This window comes from Plectropomus leopardus, chromosome 9, assembly GCF_008729295.1.
Source record: "Plectropomus leopardus isolate mb chromosome 9, YSFRI_Pleo_2.0, whole genome shotgun sequence".
Lineage (NCBI taxonomy): Eukaryota > Metazoa > Chordata > Actinopteri > Perciformes > Serranidae > Plectropomus > Plectropomus leopardus.
This window is the reverse complement of record NC_056471.1, coordinates 17,277,002-17,290,475: the sequence shown is the minus strand read 5'-3', so window position 1 is coordinate 17,290,475 and position 13,474 is coordinate 17,277,002. Positions and strand designations below refer to the sequence as shown.

At 38.7% G+C, this 13,474-nt stretch overlaps 1 protein-coding gene across 1 annotated transcript in view; it reads left to right on the top strand.

The window, feature by feature from the left end:
* LOC121947924 (protein diaphanous homolog 1-like) overlaps window positions 1-13,474 on the top strand; it is a 116,888-nt gene that overhangs the window by 24,075 nt on the left and 79,339 nt on the right. The window contains 10 exon segments of the mRNA XM_042493120.1: window positions 5,326-5,352; window positions 6,162-6,326; window positions 7,266-7,367; window positions 8,168-8,298; window positions 10,491-10,574; window positions 10,671-10,734; window positions 11,227-11,366; window positions 11,684-11,789; window positions 12,020-12,130; window positions 12,370-12,488. Coding sequence (XP_042349054.1) covers window positions 5,326-5,352; window positions 6,162-6,326; window positions 7,266-7,367; window positions 8,168-8,298; window positions 10,491-10,574; window positions 10,671-10,734; window positions 11,227-11,366; window positions 11,684-11,789; window positions 12,020-12,130; window positions 12,370-12,488 — 1,049 coding nt within the window.

Here is a 13,474-nt window from a genome sequence, read left to right as displayed (position 1 = left end):
GGGCAGTTATGCTTGATAAATGTAGATCTGTACCAGACTCAGAATTATGCCAGTCGAATTGGATTTGGCTGTTCAATAGGAATAGTCAACGATTCTTTTTGTTTTCCATGTAAAGTTAATAAGTCCAAACAGGCTCTGCGGGATGTTCAGTGTGACTGTGGCATTCATGTCATATAGTAAACAAGCTAAAAGCGCTAACAACGAATCGCACATGTGCAACAACTTTTTTTGCTGATACTAGATATCAACAAAACCTAGAGACTGTCTCCTATTAACTAGCAGTTAGCTGTAACTAAATCACTTCTTCACCTTATGGTCTGATCTCTCTCTCCCTCTGTGCCAATGCCTGCATGTCCGCAACTGGGGAAAGTAGCGTGAAAGACAAAAGCACTCATTCTACAGCAAAATCTGGGGACCAAAAGGTCCCCAGAAGTACACTGCAAAGAAAACACGACAGCTAAACTTGATGTAATCTCAGTTGACTGAAGGTCTCCTACTAATCATTCAATCTCCACCTTTCAAGGGACAGCCTTAGATAAATGATTTATTCTACTGTCAAAGTTCTGATTGTATTTCTTTTTAGATCGCTGGTCACTATTTGATTAATAGATAGGGCCCTGACACAAAAGCCATCCGATGGCTGTTGGTCAACGCTGGACATTTGTGACAGTCTGTTACCCTGTTTCTGAGTGTTATTTTGTAGGCAGCTTGACTTGCTTGGGTTTCTTAATGACGTTTCACCTCTTAATCGAGCAGCTTCTTTAGTCCTGCTTCAAGCAACTCAAGCAAGCACCTAAAATTACCGTGACCTGGATGACTAAGAATCTTCACCTACGTCTGTTATCCTAGTTTTATGTGGTTTGTCCCACATCGTCGGCCCTTGTCAGCACTTGTAGGCCCTTGTAGACTGCCTGAGATCGATTCAGCATGTTGAATTGGTGGCGTGGCCAGCAGAGCCCATCGATGAATAAAATCAGTCTTATTGGCTGTTCAGCTCAGCGGGGGAGAAGAGAAACAGAATTGAGGAAAGCAAATTAGATTGAAACAGACTTAATATATAAGATAATTATTTTTTAAGGCATTGAGCTCGTATGCTTTGTTCTTTCAACATTAGACTGTGTTGTTTATGAGCTAACTGACTATCGTCTTGAAACCGTTCAGTCGGTCCTCTGGTGTCCCTTGTAGAATGGCGAATTCAGACTATCCCCTGCTGCTATGGAGAGTTATCTCGTCCTATGCAGGCGCAGAACGTACATGCTAGTTGGCCGTGTGCTGCAGTATTGGCGGTGCATTCGCATGCATCTTTTTGGCTGAGACACAGGAGATGTGAGGCAACACAGAAGATAGCCTTTGTTGCCACTAGTTCTTTGATGTCTGTTTGGTGTGTCTGGAACTTAAGGGGTAGGACAAAATTGAGAAAAACGCATACCACTTCCACTTCGACAGAAGTGGTGGTGTGTAGATTCCATGCCAAGTACTTGGACTGTGTTATTTCTTTATCTAAGTTAGATTACGTACTTTTGTTCTACTTGCAGTACCAGTTTTCCCCTTATCATTCAAAAGTATGCTGGTATGCTGCCCCAAATATTTTTCGTTCTTTTGTCAATTTTAATGGCGTCAGTTTGTTGGGGCATAGCCTTTCGCACCACAGGCTGAGTAGATTATTTTTCAGTATAATTTTAAGGATCAGTTTAGCAAACATACATATTCAAGCAGAATTTTACTTTGGCATTATACTTTTAGGAGTAGCATTAAATGCTTGGACGAGGGAACAGTTCAGTATTATTGTATATGGACTGTCAGTGGATTTTACGATCATATCATGTAATCACTCTAAAAAAAAAAACGATCAGTGCAATAATTCCAAGCTGATTGTAATTAAAAGATAACAATTTAATTTAAGAGTTTAAAAGAGTTTTTTGTCATACAGTGCTTAACTGTGAAAACAGTTCATTGCACTGAATAACAAGTAGATTATTCGATACATAATTTTGCATTCATTGCCATATTGTGATATGTTGAGCATCTAAAAAATATTCTCATTAATATTGGGGTATTAAATTCAGCTCTATTGCCTAGTAGTATGAATAACTAAGCTGTACTTGGATCATGGCCGGTATTGTCTCGCTCATTTAACAGAGGGTTTGATGGCACTCACAGCAGAAAGTGGTTGTGAAGGTGTTCATCGTTGCCTTTATGGTTCCCCTCAGACAGTGAGACAGTACTTATAGGCCCATTTGACCCCCTTAAAGACAATCCTTGCTCAGACACTGTTGTTAATTTAAAATATGAGTGCATATAACTGTACTTGTGGGTTGAAAAGCGGAACTTTACCAATTCAGAAATGGTTTCTGTCTCTTCCTCCACCCTCTATCTCTATCACAGTCTTCCTGACACACTCGTTTTCAGTTTCCCGTGTGATTACCCAGAATCCACTGTGCCTACTGTCAGCTGTGCATTTCCGTTCTGTGGGCTGCACCACAGCATTTGTGTGTGTTTTTCTGCTCATGTCTGATCCAGTGTGCATGGGTTGAGGGTCTGTTATTTAATGGCAGCTGTGTAAGCGGAAACATTCTTCTCTTGACTGCTCTTCTCATAATCAGACTGCCTTCTTTCTCTTTCTTTCGTCCTCCTTCCTCCTTTACCTAGTCCCCTGCTGCAGAAAAATGTCCATCTTATTGTAGGTATAGTGTATGTCCTTCCACAAGGGCACAGGACGTTTTAATAAAATCTGTACAATAAGTGTTTAAAAAAATACTCTGCTCTCTTTTCAGCTGGTGTTTGTTGAGTGAGGCTATAGTTTTGCAAGGCCATTTTTTACATTGTAGAGCTGGAGACAGCTGTAGAACAACCACATTTGCTACCTGTGCCCCTAATTGAATGCATTGTAAAAACCACAGGTGATTAAAAGATGAAACGAAATGCAACACAATTGGAACAAAAACTTGCAAGCAGCGCATCTCACTGCAGCCTCAAATCATTTCATTCCTCAACTTCATTCATTTGATCTGATTTATTTGGATGTGAAGGCTGTCAGCAGGCACACACACACACACACACACACACACACACACACACACACTCACACTCACACTCACACACATACACATATGTATGTGGATCCAAGGAGGATTACTAAAGGGATAGTTCACTGGCAGACATTTCTTTAATACTGATGTAAATGCAAGCCACAGTTGTAATGCAAATATTAGAGAAAGCTTAATAACCATTACAGTAAATGTATGCAGATGGGCATCTGACACTAGTTTGTCCCTCTGCAATATGTTTTAATCAAAGGTATTGTGAAGATGAAGTTGTGTTTGTGTATTGTGCATTTACCTTTTGATTACTGCCACAAAGCTGTTAAGTGTTAGGCGAGACATTCTTTAGAGCAAAACCTGATCCTTTGCCTTGTCCTGTCAGATTAATTAATGACATGGGAAAGATGTCCTTGCCACTAGATGTGGTCCTTTATTACTCCAGTGTGAGTTCTTATTAAACAAATCAAAGACTTTTTGATGTTGCAGTGTGTGCTCCCTTTAGGACTTTATAAGCCATGTGTGAAGGTTTTTTATGACTGTTTTAAGTGTCTCCTTTAAGGGTTTCCTAGGGAGGCGTTATCAGGCGAGCCTGACATCTAGTAGGCAAGACATGTACATTCACACCAGTGTATTTGACAACAGACAAAGCAAACTTATCACAATGTATTACACTACAGTTCTTTTTTCCTGCATTGTATTTTGTTCTTTAGTATTTATCATGAATGGTAAATCACTCAAGACATATCTTGATTTAGAGTTTAGAGGAGATGAGCAACATCCGGAGTTCAAAGAGAGAATAGAGAATAGAAAAAAAAGACAGGTTCTCTCTCAAAGCTGAAAATAAGTGGAACTTCACTAATTAAAAAATAGCAGAATGGTAAATCCGAGATACAAAGGATGTAAGATGGTCATCACCAGATATATTGCTGAGTAAATGGTGTCACTTTATGCTGTTGAGAAGCGGTTTTTCACATTCTTGGTCCATACATTTAATCAGTAAGTTGGACCTTAAGGAAGAGCACAATTTTTCAGAGAATTTCTCCTGGTACGTGTCATTGTGTCTATACCGGCCTCCAAAACACGCATACTTGTCCTTGGAAACACCAGGCTTATTGAAGTCTGTTGTATTACATGTACAACATGATACTGACAGCCTCCATATCCTGCCTTTAGTTGTTTTTTCAATTTTTTAGAGATGACTTACAATTTTGGCAAATCCTTAAGAAACCCTGCCTTGACAATACAGCAATATTCTTTTATTAGTGGAGGTATTTGGTGCAATGTTTTTAATCTGGGATCGTAAAAGTGTTATTAAAATTGCGGTAACTAAAATTGTTGAGCGTGGATTTTGTCAAAAAGCATAAAGACCAGCATAAAGAGGCTAGTGCAGCACAGGAGAGGGGAAACAGCCATCTATATCAGTGAATTTAGTCTTAGTTTGTGTGTGGTCCTTAAATTAGAGGACTTAAAGAACAGCCCTCCTGTGTTTGATCTTGTGACCCTTTGACTCTCAGACTCCTGCAGCCGAGACTAACTCTTAAGATCACATGCCATTTAATGTTTTGTAGGTTGTTGTGACTTTTGCTGTCTCCTGTCACAATAAATGGAAAACAGTATGCCTCTATTTTACAAGGCAAATTTTTTTGAAAACATTATTTTCAATATCATTTATCTCCATCCCCTTTTGTGATAATAACAAGAGTTCTGATTATTCTAATTGGAGACATTTTGATGTTGTCTGTTCTGCATGGACCTTGTCATGACATGTTTTTCTCCAGTTTGAAAGTTACAGCTAATAATGTCATATGGGGACATTATTGGAAGTAGCCTGACATCTAGTGGCTAAAACATACAAGTGTTTTTCACATGTGTCTGAGTCATTTTCCCCTTTTAAAAATGAATAATGCCTCTCTGCCTTCGAATGTTGACTGCTGATCTGCTTCTAATAGGTCACCATTGTATTTACTTTCTTACAGATTCTTGATTACCTCAACTATGACTATGACTCTCTAATTAAATTGTAGTTCTCTATAGATGTTTTAATGAACTCATTGAGTTTTACCTGTGATTTATTTACAGTGCATCCCCTTTTCCTTCTGTGAATCACTTATGAACTCTAGACAGTTTCACTGGATCCATTTCCTGTCATAAATGATTTCTGTCTAATTATTATTATTTCTCTTTCTCTCCCTCCATCCGCTTCCCCTCTTGTCACCGTTGTTCCCTGCCGTCTGTTTGATTTTTCCTACCCCTCCGTTCCCTTTCATCCATTCATCCTTTACAGAAACTCAAACGCCTGATTCCTGATGAGGTAGGTTCGGTACTGCTTTCAACCGTCACCTGTGTGCTTGACTTTCTGTCATAATTATCTTCCATGAACAACTCACTATTATCTATTTAATGTCACGTCACCGTCTGTCACACAAACCTAATCCACCATAACAAGTATCTGTGTTTTGTCCTGTGCTGTACTCATGTTGTATGTGCATTCTTTTGAAGATGCACACTAATGGCATGAATAGCTTGGCACATAGACTGGTGATGCCCTTATGTGTCTTCCACATGAGATGTCAGAATCATACACATTGACTGATTAGTATTAATGAATCGATATCTAGGATCACTATGTCAAAATGTGCCAAGACTGCATGTATCCAAAAGTCGTTGTTCTTTTTCATTTGGCAAGAAACGATATAAACACAAGTTTTGGCTATTTTCCACACGGAGTCATTAAAACCAGAGGGAAAGAAATCCCCTATTGTTTGTTAAAATTCAGTCTTATGTTGTGCGCCTGCCAGTGTTGACTGCATGTTGACTTTGTGTGGCAATGTGTTGGCAAAAACCTCAGACTTCTCTAATCCCTAATCATCATCTCACATTGTTGACAGGCTTCCACTGTTGTAGAAAATACAATATCCCAAAACTACTGGAAAAATAGCCCTTTTGATTTTTGTTACTGTCCAATAATCTATCGGTATTGAGAAAGTAGGCCAGTCTTCAAACTGTGAGTTGATTAGGGATTGTTTCCTTGTCTTGTGGCATTACAGCAATGGTTACACTTTTCAGTTTTTCTGCCTGACCTCTTTCCTCTGACCCATGTCATGTTGTCTGCTGATTCAGTTGGAGCGTTTCACCAGCATGCGGATGAAAAAGGACAAGGAAAAGCCCGGACATGCGCCGGGTCAGCGACACTCTTCAGCTGCCAGCTATGAGATCAACGCTCAGAGTGCTATGCTGCATGATCATACTGATGAATACGTCCTGGAACTCTTCGAACAGATGCTGGTGAGAAAGACAAAGCTTTTTTGAATCACATTAAACATGGAAACTTGTACGTTGTATTTTCCTCTCTAAGGCTGCGACTTACGTTTTTCTTTAATTGTTGATTAATCTTTTGATTATTTTCTTGATTAATCGATTAGTTTGTTATCTGTAAAACGTCAGAAGATAGTGGACAACGTTGGTCAGTGTTTCTCTTTCCCAAAGTGAAGGACGACATCCTCAAATGTTTTGTTTTGTCCACAACCCAAAGATATTCATTTTGTCACAGAGAAGTAAAGAAACCAGGAAATATTCACATTTAAGAAGCTGTAATGTGACCTTTTATTTATAATATTTATCTATAAAAATTACTCAAACTGATTGATTGTCAAATTAGTTGGTGAAAAATTTAATAGCTGACAATTAATTGATAAATTGTTGCAGCTTCATTGCACTGGCATACTTAATCGCTCCCTGATTGATTACCCTTCATTTAGAAATACCAATGCCTTTAAAAAAACAGCTAAAATTTATTTTATTCTTTCTCTGTGTTTGCTCAAAATAGGTGTGCTTTGAAAAAATGTGAGTCCTATAACAGCACAGAGCTCTTGAAAGTGCAGTGTTTGACATTCTAAATTGAACGTTTTTCTAAGTAATATCGTATTATCATCTAATAATTCTGCTCAGTATCTTGGCACATTAAAACCACTCCAGCTCACACTTAAACCAAGCATCTGTCAGCATCTCACTGGGGGCTTTATATTCCTTGCCTCCAGTTTAGAAGAGACTAGTTGAAATACCCTTAGGTAATTCTTCTAAGCTATAAATACAGTTTGATTTCCATTTATTAAGTGCTTGAGTCTACAGATTTTTCATCAGGCTATCTCCTGGTGTTAAAATACTTGGTTTACCCCTCTAATCCTACTTTTATTCCTTTCCTTTTTTTGTTCTGTCTCTCTCCAGGTGGATATGAACCTGAATGAGGAGAAGCAGCAGCCTCTAAGGGAAAAAGACATTATAATCAAACGCGAGATGGTCTCCCAGTACCTCCACACATCTAAAGCTGTCAGTACCAAAATAAATGTTGCTAATACAGTGTGCTGCAGGGAATTAGCAGCTTCGTGCAAGTCCTTTTTTTCTTCACTGGCTAAATCAGCACAAGCTACAAAATGTTTGGTCCTTTACATGCCATAATGTCCTACGCAAAACACATAGTGATACAGTATATATGGGTTTTGTCAAATTTACTTTTAAAACGTATCGAATGAAGCTAGACTGAAGTGTTATAAGGCCCAAAAAAGGGGGATCAGATCATAAGGTGAAACTGTAATCTTAGACTGATTGGTCAGACATGCAGACAAGGCCGTTCCTTTATGCCCGTGTTCAGGATTTATCTTTGCTTATGCAGTTGTAGTGTGTCCTTGCTCAAGTGAAGACTGGATTGTTAAAGACATTTTACAAATGTATTCACTGATAAAATGTAGTCAGTGAAATTTTACAACCACGATTGGGAGGACCAGCTACTCTTCTAGTAGCTGGGTGAATAAAAGCAGCAGGTGTAATATAATCAAATATATAAAAGCGAGTAGCTCAAAGGACCTACATAACCAAGCACAGATGGTTCATAGCACAGTTCATTTAACTGTGAAACAAGCTTATTAAGAGAAAATCCTACACACAGTAGCCTTTAATTCTGTAAATCCAAATTTTAAATTAAGCTTGACTGTCTCCCTCGGTGCCCTGTTGTCGTGCTTTCTTGTGGAAATAACACCAATTACAGCATGTCATAAGACAAATATAAATGCAGAATAAAAAGTGATTTTGTGTTTGTATACTCACTTTGTCTGTTTGGGTTTGTCAACTAGGGTCAAAACCAGAAGGAGAGCTCCAAATCAGCTATGATGTACATCCAGGAGTTAAAGTCAGACTATCGAGACACACAGCTGCTGAGCTGTCTGGAATCTCTGCGAGTCTCACTCAATAACAACCCTGTCAGGTAACGCACACATGTAGTTACTTATAGATTAGGGATATATAGGCTACAAAGAGGTCATAGCTCGGTATGAGTTTGGCACAGCAGGAAAAAATAACAAAAAACAAATGCATTTGTTTTTTTGTTTTGAACAGATAGTAGTGCAAGTCTTTAAGATAGAAAATATCCTCTTGCTGGGGAATGAGGTAAAATTTTGCCCACTGGCAATTTTGGTTAACGATTTTGATTGCAAGAGTAAGCAACATTTCGAAGACTTCTGTATTACACTGTGAGCAAATGCATTCCCAAAAGGCAACAGGTCACAACAGGGTATAAAACTATAAAACATAATATGAAATTTATAATACAAAATAAAAAGGATGAAAAAAGATAAAACGTTCACATTAGGAGGAGTGTTCGAATAAGTTCCACCTGGGGTATATGCCAGTGTAAATGCCAATTGCTTCAGTAATTGTATTATCCCAGAGTTGGGTTCCGCTTGTGAACTTTGGTTCAGTATTACGTGAATCAGTCTATATATTGCGTATTCTGTGTGCAGCTGTGTGCAACGAACTGTGACCCCTGTACCATGACATTTCGGCACAAATCCACAAACTGTTACAGCTCTATTACAGTGCCTATGAAAATAAAACACTGAACCAGAAAAATGCAGGTATTGCTTCCACTAAACTGTGTCAATATCTAGGTGTGGAGTCCAGACCTTAGTCCATATGATGCCACTTTGCAGCAAAGCTTTTAAAGCCAAGTTCAGAGCAAAGATTTGCGATGGAACAAAGTCTTTTACAACGTTGCAGGGTTGCAGCGGTGGGAAGTTTCCAATCTCAGCTCGACTTAAACTGGCTGATGCTGTTGCCTGTGACCCAGCTGTCAAGTCACCACAGGCTGGTTTTAGAACATAACACACGTCAGCCAGGCAGCTTTTAGCAAAGTCCACTGGCCCTCTGGCATTCTCTGACAACAGCCCTCTGTACCAGCCAAGCCTGAGTCCATTTCAAACATCTCCACAGCTGCTATGTATGTTGGTCGCCGTCCTAGCTGTGTGCTGGTATCATACGGGGGGTAGCTGCTGCTGCTGGCTGTATGTGGGCATTTCACATACATAATAAAAGAACTAAGTATTTACAGTTACTTGTACCTGAAAAGCCAGAAATTGAAAAGGAAGTTCAGAGTTGTTGCTATGGAGATGATGCACCGTATCATCTAGTCGCATTGGTGTTAGTTCCAAGTTTCAACTTGTGTCATTGCGAATCTTTCGTGTGGACTAGACTCAAAAAACTGATCTATCATGTTCACCGCATAACTCGGCAAAGCTTTAGCCGTTTTGCCAAGAGTTAATCTCACTGATTGTGGTGCCCTGATGTGCTGAGGTGACCTTTTTACAAATGATTCAGTTGCTCCTAAAGAAGCTTCTGATAAAAACTGGCTTAAAGGAAGCAGATTCTGATGCAGCCCCTCAAACTGGTGATCTCTAAAAACAGTGCATACTAGAATGCTGATTGTATTTGGTGACTGTGCCATTTAAAAGTCCAATCAGTATATTTTTTACTATATACATTACAGGTTTGACCTACAGATAAATCAGGTGTTTCTTGACTATTATAATTGTAAACACTGGGCCATTTGTGCTTTATTTCAAACATTACAGCCCCAGAAAACATCAATAACATAGGTTAAGTCATGCGGTGATGGTCTGTTTTTCAAAATAGCTCTAATGATCTGAAGTTTTGGACACTGGATCATTGGATTGTTCCTGTATAAGAAGGTGGAGAGACTATAGGCTGCAGCACTGCCTACAAACACAAACTAATAAGTGACTATTGTGCCATTATAAAATCATTAGAGTCAGTGACATCTACAGGAGTGAAGTTTGATTCAAGGCAAAAAAGACAAAACAGCTAAGTGTCATTAGAAAACAACAACAGATTTTTATAATATTATGAGATTTACTTTAGTAGGTCATGATAGTCCTTAAAGTTTGGCTGTATGCAGTATGTTGCTGAATCATGTCAACATGGCTTGTCAACAATTAAGTGCAAATTTCTTATTCAGTAAGTTAAAAGGCATACCAAAAAGACAAAAGAAAATCTTCAAACTAAAATGGGATAATGACATTGTGATGGCAGTGAGGAAAAGGGTACAGTTAAACATGAAAATGTCAAAAGCACAGAGCACTAATCAGGTGGTGTCACTTACAGCTGGGTGCAGAACTTTGGAGGTGAGGGACTGGCCCTGCTGCTGAATCTGCTTCGAAGACTACAGGAGGACAAAGACGAGTACCCGTAAGACTTGTAAACAACAGAATAGCAATTGTACTCTTTAACAATGAGTTTTTAATGTCTTTCTGTATCTGTCTTCCCCTCTCATTCCCCATTTAGAATAGTGGGAGTGAAATGTCAACACGAGATTATTCGGTGTCTCAAAGCCTTTATGAACAACAAGGTAAGAAAATTAACTTTTTTAAAAATAGGTTATCATTTAGTTGGCGTGATTGCACATTGTTGTTGTTGTTGTATGTAGTTTTAAGTAATAGATTTAGTAAAAGAATAATATATATCTCTTTTTCTGTCCTAGTTGTAGTGTAGCAATTCTTCCTCTAGAGGGCAATATGAACACAGTGTGACCAACTTTGGTCAGTTCATTACAATGAATGCAGTCAATGATAACCTTTGAGAGGGCTTCAGTGTGTTTTCAGTTTTCAGTGTGGTGCGGGGTCTAACCATAGGTAATTAGTATAAATCTCCTCAAAATCGATCAGATTTAATGATAACACATTAGTAATTTAGCATCATTGATGGGGTGCCTGCTAGAGACAAATTGATTTTGAGTCATCTGACATAACCATGAACGCCTGGTCTTTGCCTTGCTGCTGAAAATAATAGACTTAACATAATTCTGCTTTCTGACTTTAAACTTCATTTCTCTCCCCTTTAGTATGGTCTGAAATCCATGCTGGAGTCAGATGAGGGAATTCCTCTGCTGGTCAGAGCCATCAACCCCAGGGTGCCTCATATGATGGTGGATGCTGTCAAGCTGCTTTCTGCCATTTCAATTTTGGAACATCCGGAGAACCTGTAAGTATCAGTGAAATGCCGACACTAGTTGAACACACAAAAATTATGACCCCTGGACAACCAATTCTTCCCCACAGTTTAAGTTTGAAGCGCAGTTCTCTAGTCACAACAAATAGTAACTTAGCATTGAAATCGGAAATTGAACAAGTACATATCTAATGCTTTTGTCTTTCACTTGCAATAGAATGTACTTTTGAATTCGATTTTGTATTTATTTATTGTTCTTTGATGTAACAAAATGTAGCCAACTTTTACATGATGTTCATAACTGTCTTTTTTTTCTTTTTCTTTTTTATTTCTTTTTTTTACTTTTACAGTCATGAGCGTGTTTTGGAGGCCATTACAGAGGAGGCAGAGAGGCGTGACATTGAGAGGTTCCAGCCTCTCATTGCTGGCATGCAAAATCACAACATTGCTCTTAAGGTGCACATGAACACAACATACTCCACTCTGTATAAATCCCCATGTATGTTTTTGTTGACAAATGACACCAACCCAGTTGAATTTGATAGGCAGAGTTACTTAATGCAATCTGCAGTGTAAAAGAGTTACTCGACTGACAAATTTTGTGTTTTGTATTTTAGTTATCATCTATCCAGTTAGTCTAAATTGTGAAGCTGACTTTCTGAATTATTATTATTATTTTTTGGCAGGGTGGCTGCATGCAGCTAATCAACGCCTTGATCAGCCGGGGAGAAGAGTTGGACTTCAGGATCCATATTCGCTCTGAACTGCTAAGATTGGGACTCAGAGACCTGCTGACGGTACAGAAAATACTCTGGTTTGATCTTTTCTCAAAGTGACTCTAACAACACACATGTGCAAATCCTTACTCTTTGTGTCTCACTCTTGATGCCTCTGTCTTGCTGACTGGCTGAGACACGCTCATATGCTATGAAAACTTTCTCTCAACTGTCCAAGCTCAATGTTTGTCACACTCTTCCTGTCATTTTCCCCCTTGCCTTTTCATCCCTCCACCTACATCCCATCTCTCTCCCTGCAGGAGGTGCGGATGATAGAAAACGAAGAGCTGAGGGTGCAACTCACGGTGTTTGATGAGCAGGCTGAAGATGACTCTGAGGACCTCAAAGCACGTCTTGATGACATCCGCATAGAGATGGAATATCCTTTCACTGAGCAAAACTGTCAGGGTGTTTTGACCTTGAAAATCTATATACCTGGTTACAACATAACTTTGCACGTTTGTGGTTTGGTTACTTTACTAGTTTCATAAGTGCAAAGAATAATCATCATAATTGTTTTGTATAATGAAAGAATATTCATGATTCACACAGATGGGATGTAGAATTATATGCATTTATTCCTTTTATTTTAAAAATTAATGAAGCAATATACACTAAAACAGATTTCCTTTCTCTTCCCAGTTATCAGTCTGACCACTTACTTTGTTCCAAGACAGATGCAAAATGTATATTTTCATACTGATAAGCATAATCTTCCAGGTTCCGGGGACGTTGTAACCCTGTGTGAACTTTTTAATATTCAAAATCTGTCTTTGCCAATTAGCATGTCACAGACATCTGCTACTCATCTGCAGTGCAGTGAAGAATCAAACATCCAGCCACCACCAACACTATCTGTTTTTGTTCTACAGATAAGAGTCAGTCCAATTAGTAACACAACAACAACAGCAGCAGAAACTATGTAGTTAAGTATCTACTTCTTTTGTTGTATATGGACTTGAAGGTTCATTCCTCAAGTTTTTTGGATTGCTTTTTCTTTTCACAATTAAACAAACGCATTCAAGACATGGGACTGATGTTAGAACTCCAGTCCAAGCTGTCGGTTAACAGCAATATTGGCAAAACAGGAGACTTTCCCTTCTCCAGGAAGGTCAAGGGTAAAAAAGGGTAAAAAAACAATCAAAAAACAAAGGAAATCACCATGGGTGGGGGGCTGCTAGAATATCAATCAGTATCGTTCTACTACACTACACTAGATGTGAAAAGAGTCCCTTCAGAATTTTATTTTATGCCATTATGATCTATCGCCATCAAACCTGAAAGCCTATAATAATCTTGTCCTGATTTGATACATATTTACAGAGAAGGATGGAAAGGACATTGTTTCATCTTTATCTCACAAGT